Raw genomic sequence first — 13,990 nt, 5'->3', positions numbered from 1 at the left:
AAATATAATGTGTAACTTTATTAAATAACTTTAAGAAAATTAACGTTAAATTGTATTGTTTTTTTAAATAAAATTTCTTTTTTATAAAAATTTCTTCGCGATCATTCTCACAGCGCGATGATCGAGCATACCATAAAAGACGATAAACCTTCGCCGCCAAGATACTTAAAAGTTATAAAACATTATCTGTTAATAAAGTTTTTGATAAAGTTTTTCAACATTTGCTGAAATTCTATTTATATTTTTGATACGTTGAAGTTTAACGCATCTTTGTGTTTAAGTAGAATGTTCTCTACTTTTAATTGTTTCACTATTATCATAATTAAAGTTTGAAATCAAGATATTTGTTTTTTTTTTATTCCATTTACAAGCCGAGAATGATTTTTTTTATTGTATGGATGATTACAAATAATTTCTTTAGAACAGGATTTTTTAAATTATTTCAATGTTATATTTTATTTTTTAGTCTACATTTAACTTTTTTGGAGCTATTGCTTTATATTGACACGGCAAAAATTACGAATGTTTAATTTGAAAATAATTGTATTAAAAAACAGTGTTTTTTAATTCGGAATAAAGACTAATCTTTTGTGATAGTTATTAATATAATGTATTATTTTATAAATAGCTTTTTCTGTATGTTAATTTTTCGAGAATATATATGTTTTAATGTATATGTTTTAATTTCAAAACAATGCATGTTTTACGGTAGCTTATAATACAATACAAAAATATAAATTAACGATAAAGTAAGCCACTTACTTTTGTAAGATGTTGTAATTATTTCATCATATGTCTTATATTTTATGTAAGAGATAGCTCCAAAAGAGATTTCGTGATCTCGTGTCAATGCAAAACACGTTATAATGTAGAACGATCACATTTCCTACTTGTTTTATACATTAAATTATTTTGTACATTGAAATTTTTTGTGGAATTTGACGATTACAAAATCCATCAAATTGATTAAACGTCATATTAAATGTTTTTATTCCTTTCAACACACATTTCAGCAACTATAGTTAGTTCAATCAATCTTTTTATGGTAAGACAAACACAAAATAATATAGTTTTATATTATAGAACTTTGCATTATGAAGTTATATTTTATTATAGTAATTACATATATAGTAGGACATAGAAAACAATGAGGTAACTAATTTTTTATAAGAAGTTATTGTTGTAAAAATTAAATATTTTCGTTAAAAAATTAAAGAGTTCTTTGCTTCACTTTGAGAATAAAGGTCCGTATTTCCATCGGTTTCAAGAGGACATTGATTACATTGTCATTAACTTCCACAGTTTGTCTGCTTTCTTCCTCATTTTGGATAATGTCATTCGTCTCTGGCTCCCATTTCATACGTTTATTTTCGCTTAATAGCTGATTAGCGCCTAACGTAGTCTCTTCGATCGATTCAATCGTGAACGTCGAGAATAGGTCCTATTGAAGTAAGATAAGAGAATTGTAAGTCTTAAATATTTTTATTACATAGACAACTTCAAATTAACCATCATCAAATTTGTGTAATATATTGGCTCTAATTGTAAGAAGATAATTAAAAACTTATTTATAAGTTTAAAAACTCACCTGAATGTTAATCTCAACTGGTTGAGACATCTTCTGCGCCTCACCGACTTCAAAGAGATGCTCCAGTCTCAATAGAACTGTGTCATCTCTCCACGGTTCTAAGGTAAGGATGTGCACGTTTGGCGGCAATGCTTTTTTAAGACCAGAACGCTGCAACATAAAAATGTTAATTAATAAAATCATATTTACTTAAAAAATAACTTATAATGGATATATAACTATAATGAATATAACAAATTTTATTAGATTATTTAAAGTCGAGTTTAAAGTAAAAATGTAGTAAAAAAACTCTAACTAATCCGTAAAAATGTGGTTTTCACATACTAATTGCAAATAATGTTGTATTTTTATGGCCAAATAGAGATCAAGTGTTATACGTACGAAATTTTGGAGTACACCATGTACATCCTCAAGATTATTCGAGAATATATTAAGGGGGATCCCTAAGATGGGATGCAGAGCCAACTTAAGCGCCAATTCCTTCTCCTTCAATACAAATTCATCCACGTCCTTCACTTTACCTCCAAAGAGATGATGCCTGCCTCTCGCTACCAAACCTTCACCGAAGGCAGTTTCATTCAATGCCTCACCTACACCAAACGCGTCGTCCTTTAGAAGCCTTCGATGAAGCTAGAAGCAATTTTATTTATTATATACATATTGTTATTTTACTCCAACATATCTTAAAATGTTTATTAAATTGCAGTAAAATACATAGCACAGATTAAATTCATAACTGATACTGTTTTCTTTAACAACAAATTTGCATTAAAATCTTTTAATTCATAAAATTAACTTTGTAAGTACAAAATTACGCTTATAGAATGAACAGTTCGAATACAGATGTTAAATTCACTTTATAGAATTTAAAATTTGTGCAGTTTACTTTAGATATAGCTTTATATTTGAATTTTAAATTTTAAATTTTATATACAGATTTTATTTATAGATTTACATCACTTTTGTCTTGAATATTTTATTATGTTAAAAAAAAATCATTTATATTTTTTTATCACTTAAATTTTATCAGAGATAGCATGCTTAATAAAAATAATTGTAAAGATTTAATTATTAATCAAATTTGTATTTCTACCATCAATTCAATGTCACCGTCTTCCAAACTGCTTCCACCCTGAGCACGATCGACGAGGACATTAAGTTTCAATTGGTTCTTTTCATCCTTGAGCGCAATTTTACTGGTCACCGGATAATAATTTCCAGATATCGATTCATACAATTTCACGTCCCACGTGGATCGATAATTTCTCACGCGCTTTAACATCTCTCTTCCATTGCTATCCGTGTAAAACGTTTTGTCTGTTTGTAGATTGCTTGAGTACCTCGTGACTATCTCTCTACCAATCTTATCCCTAAAATAAAGCAGTTTATAATCATTATTTAATCAATTTTTTCTTATTTATTCAGACTTTATAAATCTTATTTATAATTTTTCGAAAAGTTTATATAGAAATATTATATGTATATATAAAACATAAATTTATACTAAAAATTTAATATCAGGTATTATGTGTATATAAAAAATAATAATATTATTAATATATTATTAAAATATATGTAAAATTTTATGAAATTAGAAAAAAGAGAATTTTACGTCAAATTTGAGAAATCTCAGAGATCTCTTATTGCATAGATAAGAATTAAATATTGCGACAATAGAAGCTGATAGTACTTGACAGGTATCGGTCCAACGAGCCAATCGAGTTCGATATATTCTTCTTCTGGATAAATTCGAACCACTTGACTAACCCATTCGTTTATTGTCTGATGGAGTTCTTCTACAACAGGACCTATAAAGAAGTGAATTTTAGTATGCATTTATGATAAGTCATTTGGAATAAAGCTGGCTTAATGGATTCTATAGACCTTTGTATATTTTATATGATCCGGTGTACGCAAAATTCCTGGCCGATGTTTCTTTAGGTCTGAAGATATAAGCGCCAGATGATCTATTAGCGAAGATCTTGTTATTACCCTCTGCTCCTATGTAGTATTGGAAAGATTGTACGACGCTCATGTCCTGCTTATTCCAACGTATTGCTAAGTTACCATTGGTATTGACGGATATATTATACAGCTAAAAATTACAAAACAAATTCAATTATTATTTTCGAGATTATTTAATTAAACTTACTTTATTTTTCTAAGACTAATTTCGTAACGTTATAAAGAAAAATTATGGGATGACTGTTTGTATATAGAACTATGTATATATAGATTGTCTATAAATAAGAAAATTATCTATGAAGTTTGAATTCTGATTGTGTGTTATAAAATATTTTATCCATGTACCAATGATAATTTCATTAATAGGAAATTAATGTAGGTATTCTTAGAATATATTTTAAATATATTATTACATAACAATTAATTAATTAGTTTCTTTTTTACTTACAGTGAGAAAAGATGATATTTTAACAGTCTACATTAAATTTTAACTTCCAATGATTTATATTACACATTTGTATGTGGATCTATTTACCTCATTACTTATAAATTTCCCTGATTGAGGTTGGTCAACTACATTTTCTTGCGTCTTGGCGACAACATAAACCTGAATACCGAGAGGAGGGATATTTGAAGCGCGAAAGACGACTTCATTTGTCGCGTTGCTTTTTCTTCCTGGGATTTTCTGTACTGCTTCGGGAATCGGTACCATTTGCGCGGGACACTTTCCTTCGGGGCACATTTCTTTAACACCCCCCCAAAAGTAGGTACATATATCGTGAACATTTTTGTAAAATTATTATAAACTAATAAAAATGCGTGTACTTTACATATTTATATTTTTAATTAATATATATATTCTATATATTTTTTAAACACAAATTTTAATTGATATGTAGAAATAATATTACTTACTATATCTATTTTATGTAAAAAAGTATTATCACATTTCGTAATTATGATATATGTATATACGAATTATGATATACGTATAAAAATGCCTGTAATTTTTGAATCTATATACATTTGTATTGTATATTATTTTAGAGAATATATTTTAAAGAAATGTACATACCTGAGTAAATAACATAAGAATTTCCTTGAACGGGGACGCGAACATAGGTGGAAACAGGCCTGCTTAGAGGGTTGTATACTACAACCTCAAATATGTCATTTTTCTCGGAAAACGCACACGAGCTAATGTTTAATTCCAAACACGTGAAGATTTCAAAGGTCTCCGACGTCCTATTTGCCCATTTCCTGTTTTACGAACATCAGCAAAAAAATTATTTTTTTTAATTTTATAAAATAACATATAGTGAATCTATGTGTAATATTTGTGTATAGAAACGCGTATTATATAATTATTTTATATTATATATTTTTATTTTATATTTTGACATTTAAATTAAACTTAAAATTAAAGTAAGTTTTGGTAGAGAATACTTACTTTATGGCTTTCGAGATTATTTCTCCGGCGTTATTCATACTCTCATACAATATACGAGAATAATCGTCCGCGACTTTTTGTTTCTCAGTGCCGGTAACAGCATCGTGATGCTGCATCACTCCCATTGCTTCCCGGAAGTGTTCTAAGGGTTCGTCGTAATTCTTTAAGTTTGTCAAGGTAACGAGTTGTTTGCTTGCCTAAAAACAAACAGTTATGCCTTGAAAATATGACTCGCAGTTAAATAGATTACAGTTTGAGTACGAATTAATTTATCTTTGACTATCTTACTTGCAACAAGTTATTTCCTTCGCGCTCAAAGTATTTCGAGGTTGGTCTGGATGAGAAATAGCCGGTCCAGAAAGCGTGAGGATCGCTCGAATATGGGAAGAAGTCATCGCTCTTAGTGGGCCATTGAAGATTTAAATCGTTCAGGGCCTTCAAGTAGCACGAGGGTGTCGAATAAATTACATTTACTGTAGAACCATTGCGTTCATTTGTATATCTAAAAAAATTATAAAAGAAGTTTTAGTGCCAAATTATATAAGATATATTTTAAGATACTTTTGGAATAATTATTCTATTAAAGCTCAATAATAATTAGAACTCATAAGACCAAATTAATTTATGAATTATTAAAAGTATATTATAATAAATAAAATTACAATTAAGATTATAATATAAAAATGTATTAAGTGCAAAACCTTATCCTATTTTTAATTCTCATAAGTTTTGCTAAACTTTTGTTATTAATATTATGGGATCTATATGATACCATCAAAACAAACTTAATTAAAATTTAAAAATTAATAAAAGAAAACTTTTATAATTATACACTGCTTTATGTGTTAATTCTATTTTTTTATATTAATTATATCAACATGTATGTGTTTTTATGTTAAAATGTTGAAAAGACATCCCATAATATTTGTTAGTTAAGAAGTTAAAATTAAATATTGAAGCTTTATGAAAAAAGTGGGCGAAAAGATTTTTCGTATCTCACCTGTTACACAACTGATTTTTTAAGTCTATAAAAACTTCTAGGTTCTCTACCAGTTTTATGCATTTCAATATTATTTATAATTATTTTTCTCTTTAATTATTATTGTCTATAACTGCCAACTTGTAAATCTTTATATTATAGTAAAAATTAAGAAAATGACAAAATCGTCGTAGATGTCGACATCGTATGTCACATTATTTTTTGCATTTTTTATTTAATACAATTTATTATGCTTTAAAGAAAGAATGCTAATTTAACTTTTTACACAAATACTCTATGTCATCCTATATTTTGTGCCATTTTCATTTTTTATTTTCTCTTTCTATTCATTGAATTTCAAGTAAAAAATAAGACATTTTAATATTTAAAAAAATATTAATTTTTTCCTATTTGCCTTATATTATAAATAGGATATTATAAATCTATATTTATTCTATATTTAATTATATGGATATTTAATCCAAACTTAATAAAATTTAAGGTCAGTGAATGAGTCAAATGATCTCAAAAGTCGAATTTGTCAGAAAGATTTTTTAAAATTAGACTTACTTGATTAGCTTGTCTAAGTTACCGAACACCATATCAGCCTGTTGATAATGAAAATCATCTCCCATGGTGATAATAATGTGATTAGTTTTGTAGGTAAGTGCTTGAATCTTCGCATATCTCACGAACAGGTCCACCTGCCAATCGCGCATAATTTTTACTTACCGTGACATGAAGACGGCATTTCATCGCTCGCGATGTTGTAAAAACCATTTCTGCCCTTCATTTCTTTCTACCTACTAGCGATGTTGTCCTTTGCGAAGCAACAATATTGCTTTTTCTTTTGCAAGCTCGTAAGCGTCGGACATATTTCGAAAAGCGTGAATTATAAAATTTAAATTTTCGGCGTTTAATACCTTATCAGCTTGTCCAGATTCGTGAAGTACATTTCCGCGTGCTGATAAGTGAAATCTCCTCCCATCGACATTATGACGTGATTTGTGCGGAAATAACTACGTTGCGTAACCGCGTATCTCAGAAAATCATCGATCTGGCACAGAAACACATCGCGTAGATTATGATTCTCGCACAAAACGAATATGTCCTAAACTATTTGAGCAATTTGACCGTTAGTTAATAATTACGAGTTTTCAGAATTTATTATTATTTTGCTTTAATAAGATATGTTATCTTTTACGCATGTTATCTTTTGCTAATAAGAAAATCTCACTAAACCAAAAATTTTGATTTTTAATTAAACTTTTATATATAGTTAAATCTTCCAGATAAATTTGAAAATTGCCGTCAAAATTTTTAGAATCGATATCATTTCTCTCAGACTAAGAAAAAAGTATCCCCTTTATATTAAATATATAGTACCTAGATAAATATAATCTTTCTCAGCCTTTCTATCGTTTAAGTTGTTTTATTAAAATCAAAATTTCCAGATGATAGAGATTTTCTATTAAATATTTATATTACTTTTGGTGATTGTATTACTTTTTATATTAATAATTTTATTATCTTGTTAATAATAATTAGAAATAAATTAATTGGCACAAAGCGTCGCATAAGCCCTATTCGTTAATTTACGCTTAAGACAACCTCGTTAGTTTATCGTTAGGGACCTCTAATGTCAATAACTACCACATTCCGCGATGTTATTACATTACATACCCTACTGTCGATGTTGTAGTCGGGGCTATCGGGATCATCGACCATTGGTTCGTCAGCGCATAAAACGTCGAAGCAAAATCCTGGTGGTGGACCGTAATGGTTGAACAGCACGGCTGTGAACAAGTTCGCTCGCTTGCCTGAAAATAATATTAAATATGTATAATTTTATCCATTGTGCAATATATATCTCTTTTATCTATAAGAAAATCCAATTTATAAATATATGCAAGATTTAGAATTGATATCTTTCCTTAGCAAAAACGTCAAAAGAAAAGTCATTATTTATTAAGACTTTTTAATTTTTGCTGAGAACTTTGTAAGATTCAAATAAAATTTTTGCTAAAGTATATTCCTCGTACAATATATAAATAATATTTTATTGTCATATTATTAATTATTAGCAATATTATGAATTTGCGTTAATTATCTAAGAAATATTGATAACAACGATTCTACAGAAGAAAACTTAATTCTTAGAAAAATTATTAGAAAATTTGTTATAAATGTATTTCAGTGTTAGATATACATATGTTATATGTAATGTGCACATTGTATCTTTCTTTCTTCTGTAATTATAGTAATTACTAGTTACATTAGTTTATAAATTTTTATTTTGTTTTTGTTCAATCAATAAATGTCATAAATTTTTAAAAATATAGGGTTACATATCATACATTTGAAGGAAAAAAAATATCCATTACATCTTACTCAATTTTTTTTCAAAAAAGTATGAAATAAGTGTCATTAAAGAATAAATTGAAATACAAGTATTTTAATTTAATATTTCAATTCAATATTCAAAACATCTTAGGCTATATTGACAATACAAATGAATTGTATGACTATATAAATAAAGCAACGAAGGCTTATATCATCAGTTACGGAGGCTCGTTATCAAGGATAGTGAGACGAAAACATAATGAATGATTATTGCTGGTTTCTTCTAAGAAAAATAGACCCAACACATTTGTGACATTTTTTTTAAATTATAAATACAGATATTGCAAATATTTATTCTTTAACTTTTATACTGTTATTTCTTTTCTTAAAATTTTGGCACTTATTATTTATTGCAAAACTTTGAATTACGATATAGGCATATTTAGATGTGTAGGAATTTTTTGGTTGTTAATTCATATTCAGAGTAATAAAAACAACATAATAGGAAACAGTTTTTGGTTGATCATGAGCAAAAATGCTGTAAACTAGTGTTATTAGTCCTCTCCTTTATCAATGATACTTTTTTACCTAAACTTGGACTGCTCTTCCAAATAAATTCCATCTCTTTGTCTTGTAACCTCTTATTCTTATCTTGATAATCAAGACGAGCAAATAGCATTCCATCGAATCCCATTTGCGCAAATAAAGAAGCCTGTTCTCTGGAATGGCCGAATGGGTCTATTTGCCATCCAATGCTCGGTCTGGCACAGCTTCCGAACGTGTCGTCGAGTCGCCTACAGATCAAGGATCAGTAACATATAAATTATGATTTTAGATAAGAACTTATGCGAAATGTATTTAGAAGACAAAATGCTGTATTATATTGCTGTATTTTATATTATATTCACATGTGATATAGATTTAATTGAGCCAATATTCGTAAAAATAAATATATTTTTTACTTCGAGAATATTTATAAAAAAATATTTAAATTACATGTCGTGTTTTATAAATGCGCGAAATCATCAGATACATGTAGACGAGTGAGAAGAGTTCCGTAAATTAATCAATTGTGCTCAGTTTTGAGACTTTTCTCACTCTGATATCTACCGTATCAAACACATATATGTATGTACCTGAATCCCCATGTGAATTGATCCACTAATGAATGATAGTGAGTACAAGCTTCATCGTTCATGCTCCATGCTCCTCCGATAATTTCCAATCGCCCTTCGGCGATTAAGGTTCTCACGTCAGCACGTACCAAGTCATTTTGTCGTAACCACCATTTCCAGAGGAAAGCGGTCTCCACGTAAATAAATCTGCGGAAGTAATTGAATAATATAAAATTTATGCTGTATATAACATATGTTTGAGTAATGTAAAATTTATTGGTTGAAATTCTTTTTAACAGTAGAATTGATAAGATTATTACAAAGTATTAATGTTACACTTATCATAAAATGATATTATCTGTATGTTATATATCTACTTATCTATGATAATGTGCTTTGAATGTATTCGTGCGAATCTTTATCGCATGCTTATATCAGAGACATTATACTTGAGATAATCACCTTCTAGTTGGGTCAGCTAACAGTGCTTTAATGACACTGTCAAGAATGTACTGCACACCGGCCTTTTGGATTGTACCACGACCTCAATGAATAAAAAATTTTCATTACAAATTTATAAGATAATGAAATATAGAAATGTGAATTTATAGTAATAAAATATCATATAATAATCAAAAATAGAGAAAAATAATCTTTATTCTCAGCAGAAGAATGTCACAATTATGTAATAATAATATAATTTTATAAAGTCTGTAAGAAGCATTTAAGGAGCTTTTAAGCTTTTATGTTATAGATATTATATTATATATATAAAAGAAAATATAATAAACGTAACAGAAAATAATGCGTGCGGTTTTTGAATATTAATTAAAATATGGTAATTGTGTGCAAAATGCATTTTTTCTCTGGGAAAAATAAATACGGTTATAACCCACTTTGGGGCCCACGATTATAGTATTCAAATTATTTGGATATCGTAACCAAGATTTTCAAATTATACTAGTCAATTCTCTCAATTAGTTCTGTTGATATTCAGTTACGCAAAGAGAATTTTCACTTAAGGGACACCAACCAAAATGTTAATTAAAGGTTACGATATCCAAATAATTTGATTACTATAATTGTGGGCCCTCCCCAAAGTGGGTTATAACTGTACTTATTTATTTGTCCTAGAGTTCTCACATAAATTTTATGATTTTATCACGTGCCCTCTCTCGAAAGCATAGATAGAGATTATTTTTTCTGTCATTCATATTTGAATTATTAGTTTCATTATTTATTCTCTCACATGATTAGTTTTAGTGTTGACTTACTTCCAAAGTAATACTGATCCACGGTTTTCAACCAACCGACATCGTCATGAGTATGCGGGACCATATGAATGTTAAGTTTATTCGGATCCACGGCATGGCATGCCTAAAATTAATGAAGCATGTACCACATCTATTCTACTTATTTTGTAATTAGTTATCGGGTTTTAAAATACGTATTATATGAATTAAATTAATTTACATTGAAAACGCAATTTTGGTTATTAGGAAGCACATTTTTGTGAACAAAAAATTGACACGAATTTTTAAGGACGTTCTCCGGAAAATCGATTTTCTCTAGATTTTCTTGAAATTGTGAATATACGTTAATTTAGGTGTGCTTTATGCGTGGTATAAGTTTCAGTACCTCTTGCGGTATTAAAAATCGAGATACTGAGCTCCAAAGTTTCAACTTTTAACATGGGATTCCTATTCCTAAAAACAGACATTATAATAAATTGTGAAAAAAGTTTTTTCTAAATGTTTTTGAAAAACTAATATATGATGCTCCATAAAAATAGAAATAATATGCGATAAGTGTCAATACCCTTGCGGTACTCATTTTCGAGAATTACTTGTGTAAAGTACGCGATTTGATGAATTTTTCGCTCGGGTCAGAGTGACAGAAGAGGAGAGGCGTCAGTTACTTAGCAACGCCGCATGAGTTCTCACGCGTGAAGTTAACTTCTTATTTTTTAGATGTTATTGGCTACGGTCAACGTGACGCTACAAAAGCTTTGGAGCGTTCTTCTTCCCCTTCTTTCTTCATTAAAAGAAAAGAGAAGAGGAATGCTTCGAAGCATTTGTAGCGTCACGTTGACCGTAGCTATTATATGTAATATTTTGTATATAAACATCTTTTTATGCACGAATACAAGTTGAGCACGACTGAAGCCGGAAAACATCCTTTAAGGACGTTCTCCGGTCCTTATACTAGAGAAAATCTATTTTATTTAGATTTTCTTGAAACTGTGAATATACGTTAATTTAGGTGTGCTTTATGCGTGGTATAAATTTCAGTACCTCTTCCGGTATAAAAAATAAAGATACTGAGCCTCAAAGTTTCAACTTTTACTAATGAAAAAGTTTTCCAGGCCAAACGGTAAGAGATACGAGGTTGGTCAAAAGGACCAAAGTTGCTCCTCTCGTCGAGTTCTATAAGGAAAAAATGCCAAAATTAAAAAAAAATTAAATTAAAAAATTTTTTTTGGTAAAAATTGAAACTTTGAGGCTCAGTATCTTGATTTTTTATACCGGAAGAGGTACTGAAATTTATACCACGCATAAAGCACACCTAAATTAACGTATATTCACAGTTTCAAGAAAATCTAAAGAAAATCGATTTTCTCTAGTATAAGGACCGGAGAACGTCCTTAAGCTACAACTATATCTATCGTAATATTCACCGTAAGCGATCGTAACGCTCGTCGTAATAGCTATCGTAAGCTCATCGTATGAGTTGATTCAGCTTGAACTTTAAAGCCCGGTGTCCACGATGCTAGAACTGTGTCCAAGTTTCGGTTTAAGCCAATCAACTTGCAGCTCTTACAGAAAAGTAGCAGTTTCATTGGCTTAAACCGAAACTTGGACACAGTTCTAGCATCGTGGACACCGGGCTTAACGATTACGACGCTTGTCTGGCGTTACAACATAACCTAACCTGTCGTTACGATAGATGTAGTTGTAGCTTTAAAGACGGAATTACGATTTGCATCGCATTCCTAATTACTCCAATTAGCAATTAATTTGCGTACCTCATGGCACTTAGTAGGTGCTGCGTCTGGTGTGGTTCGTGGTATTCGCGCTGCATCGCCGGGAGCGAGAAACTGCGCGAATACCAGCGACAGAAGAAGAAGCAGAAATTCGTATCGCAACATAGCGTTGCTTCTTCTGAACTTCTGACGTGCAACGTATGTGACTAATGAGATAATTGAAGCTGCTGCCCTATACTTATACCGTTGACGGACTTCGTGCCAGTGTGATAGCTTGCCACAGCAGATAAAAGACGATATAGATTGATGATGGTCACGAATGCAATAGCGTAGGCGATAATTTAATTCAAAAATTCTTCGATTCAAAATACTTTAATAGCATTCAATATAATAATATAATAATTTTAAAAAATATTAACATAAAAAATATATTTATTATATTATTGTTCAAAATTTTTCCTAAAAATGGTAGATATCACAAAATTGTGCTAACTAAAATAAAATTTACATAGGTACACTATATGTAATACTTTTATTATCATGCTTTGATATTAAAAATATTATATCCGATAAAGTATGATATGGTTCTGTAATCTGATTGTAAAGTCGAATCTCAAGAAAAATATATAACATTCTGGGATGTTTTTCATAAGAAATTCTTGATGTGAACAAATAACAGACACAAGAAGGTTTAATTTTAATATGGCAAGAGTTTGTAATTCCTTAAGAAATTATTGTATATATTGACATGAACTAACGTGAATGTTAATAAAAAATAGAAATTATAAGCATTTTGCTATATTAAGAATAAAAATAAATTATCTTACTATTGTCACGTTTTGTCTGTTGTTCGTCCGTTTTTTTTTGTCAATGCATTTAAGGAGGCTCTTACCCGGCTGCTCTAATCAATGTAGCAACCGAAAAATTATCATTAATAATTGGTTATAAAATTATCGGAAAATTAAATAAAAAAATAAATAATGATTTTTACATAGTGTAAGAGTAAGTTATATGTTCTATTAGTGTAAATATTAAAATTTATACAATAAGTCAGTTGACTACGTCAGTGCTAAAGAGCAGAATAATAACATGCGCGTGTTACAACGTCGTCTGCAGCAGTCTGTAGCTAAGTGAGGTGTAGCCGTGTAGCGTTGTAGCGATTGATGCGATGAAGAGATGGAGCCAAAAGAAAGATATAACGTGAGAATGCTGAGAGGGAAAATGAAAGGAAAATTCTCGAAAATAAAGGTTGTCAATGCGCAAGAGAATAATTATGCCGCTACCATACAGCGCAGAGAAAAGACATGTGCAAGTGAGGTTAGAAAGAATAATTAACATTGTTTACTTTTTGATTTTCAAGGTTTGATTGGCAAATAATTGAAACTTATTGTTTATATAGATGTTTAAAAAACGCATTTTACTTATTTACGTGTAATACAACATTTGAAACTTCGCGCGATTTTGACACTCGGAAGATCATTCGCCTAACCTGTCGTACGTCATATTAAAACTACAATATCTTTTATAACTCATCGTCAACACCAAGTTTTCTTCTTATCATTAGAAA

The 13,990-nt window shown here is 29.6% G+C and overlaps 1 protein-coding gene across 3 annotated transcripts; it reads right to left on the bottom strand.

Moving 5' to 3' along the window:
• Positions 1-1,086: 1,086 nt before the first annotated feature.
• Positions 1,087-12,716, bottom strand: Lmanii (Lysosomal alpha-mannosidase II). Of its 3 annotated transcripts, none has more exons than XM_071712704.1 (17): positions 12,466-12,716; positions 10,715-10,817; positions 9,903-9,984; positions 9,462-9,647; positions 8,914-9,119; positions 7,666-7,802; positions 6,553-6,686; positions 5,292-5,505; positions 5,004-5,200; positions 4,629-4,813; positions 4,089-4,297; positions 3,473-3,683; positions 3,279-3,396; positions 2,682-2,958; positions 1,970-2,218; positions 1,589-1,738; positions 1,087-1,441 (listed from the first exon to the last, which is right to left on the bottom strand). In XM_071712704.1, the coding sequence occupies exons 1-17, from the start codon at positions 12,586-12,588 to the stop codon at positions 1,211-1,213; spliced, it is 3,012 nt and encodes a 1,003-aa protein (XP_071568805.1). In that variant the 5' UTR covers positions 12,589-12,716; the 3' UTR covers positions 1,087-1,210. The 3 variants fall into 3 exon arrangements, with proteins under 3 accessions (XP_071568805.1, XP_071568804.1, XP_071568806.1); XM_071712703.1 differs by lacking the exon at positions 6,553-6,686 and adding an exon at positions 6,906-7,039 and having other exon boundaries at positions 12,466-12,714; XM_071712705.1 differs by lacking the exons at positions 6,553-6,686; positions 12,466-12,716 and adding exons at positions 6,906-7,039; positions 11,079-11,332.
• Positions 12,717-13,990: the final 1,274 nt, after the last annotated feature.

The sequence above is a fragment of the Temnothorax nylanderi genome, unplaced genomic scaffold, assembly GCF_030848795.1.
Source record: "Temnothorax nylanderi isolate EJ_2023f unplaced genomic scaffold, tnyl_v1.0 TNYL_tig0114_pilon, whole genome shotgun sequence".
Lineage (NCBI taxonomy): Eukaryota > Metazoa > Arthropoda > Insecta > Hymenoptera > Formicidae > Temnothorax > Temnothorax nylanderi.
Note: the sequence above shows the minus strand (reverse complement) of the source record. Positions and strands in the feature narration are given on the sequence as shown.

What these genes read in the sequence shown, in the direction of transcription:
- Lmanii (XM_071712704.1), bottom strand. Translation starts at nt 12,588, where the DNA reads ATGTTGCGATACGAATTTCTGCTTCTTCTTCTGTCGCTGGTATTCGCG. An exon ending in TTCTTATGTTATTTACTCAG is followed by an intron (nt 4,298 to 4,628) that starts GTATGTACATTT and finishes GGGGTGTTAAAG; the next exon opens with AAATGTGCCCCGAAGGAAAG. An exon ending in CAGTTGAGATTAACATTCAG is followed by an intron (nt 1,442 to 1,588) that starts GTGAGTTTTTAA and finishes TTACTTCAATAG; the next exon opens with GACCTATTCTCGACGTTCAC.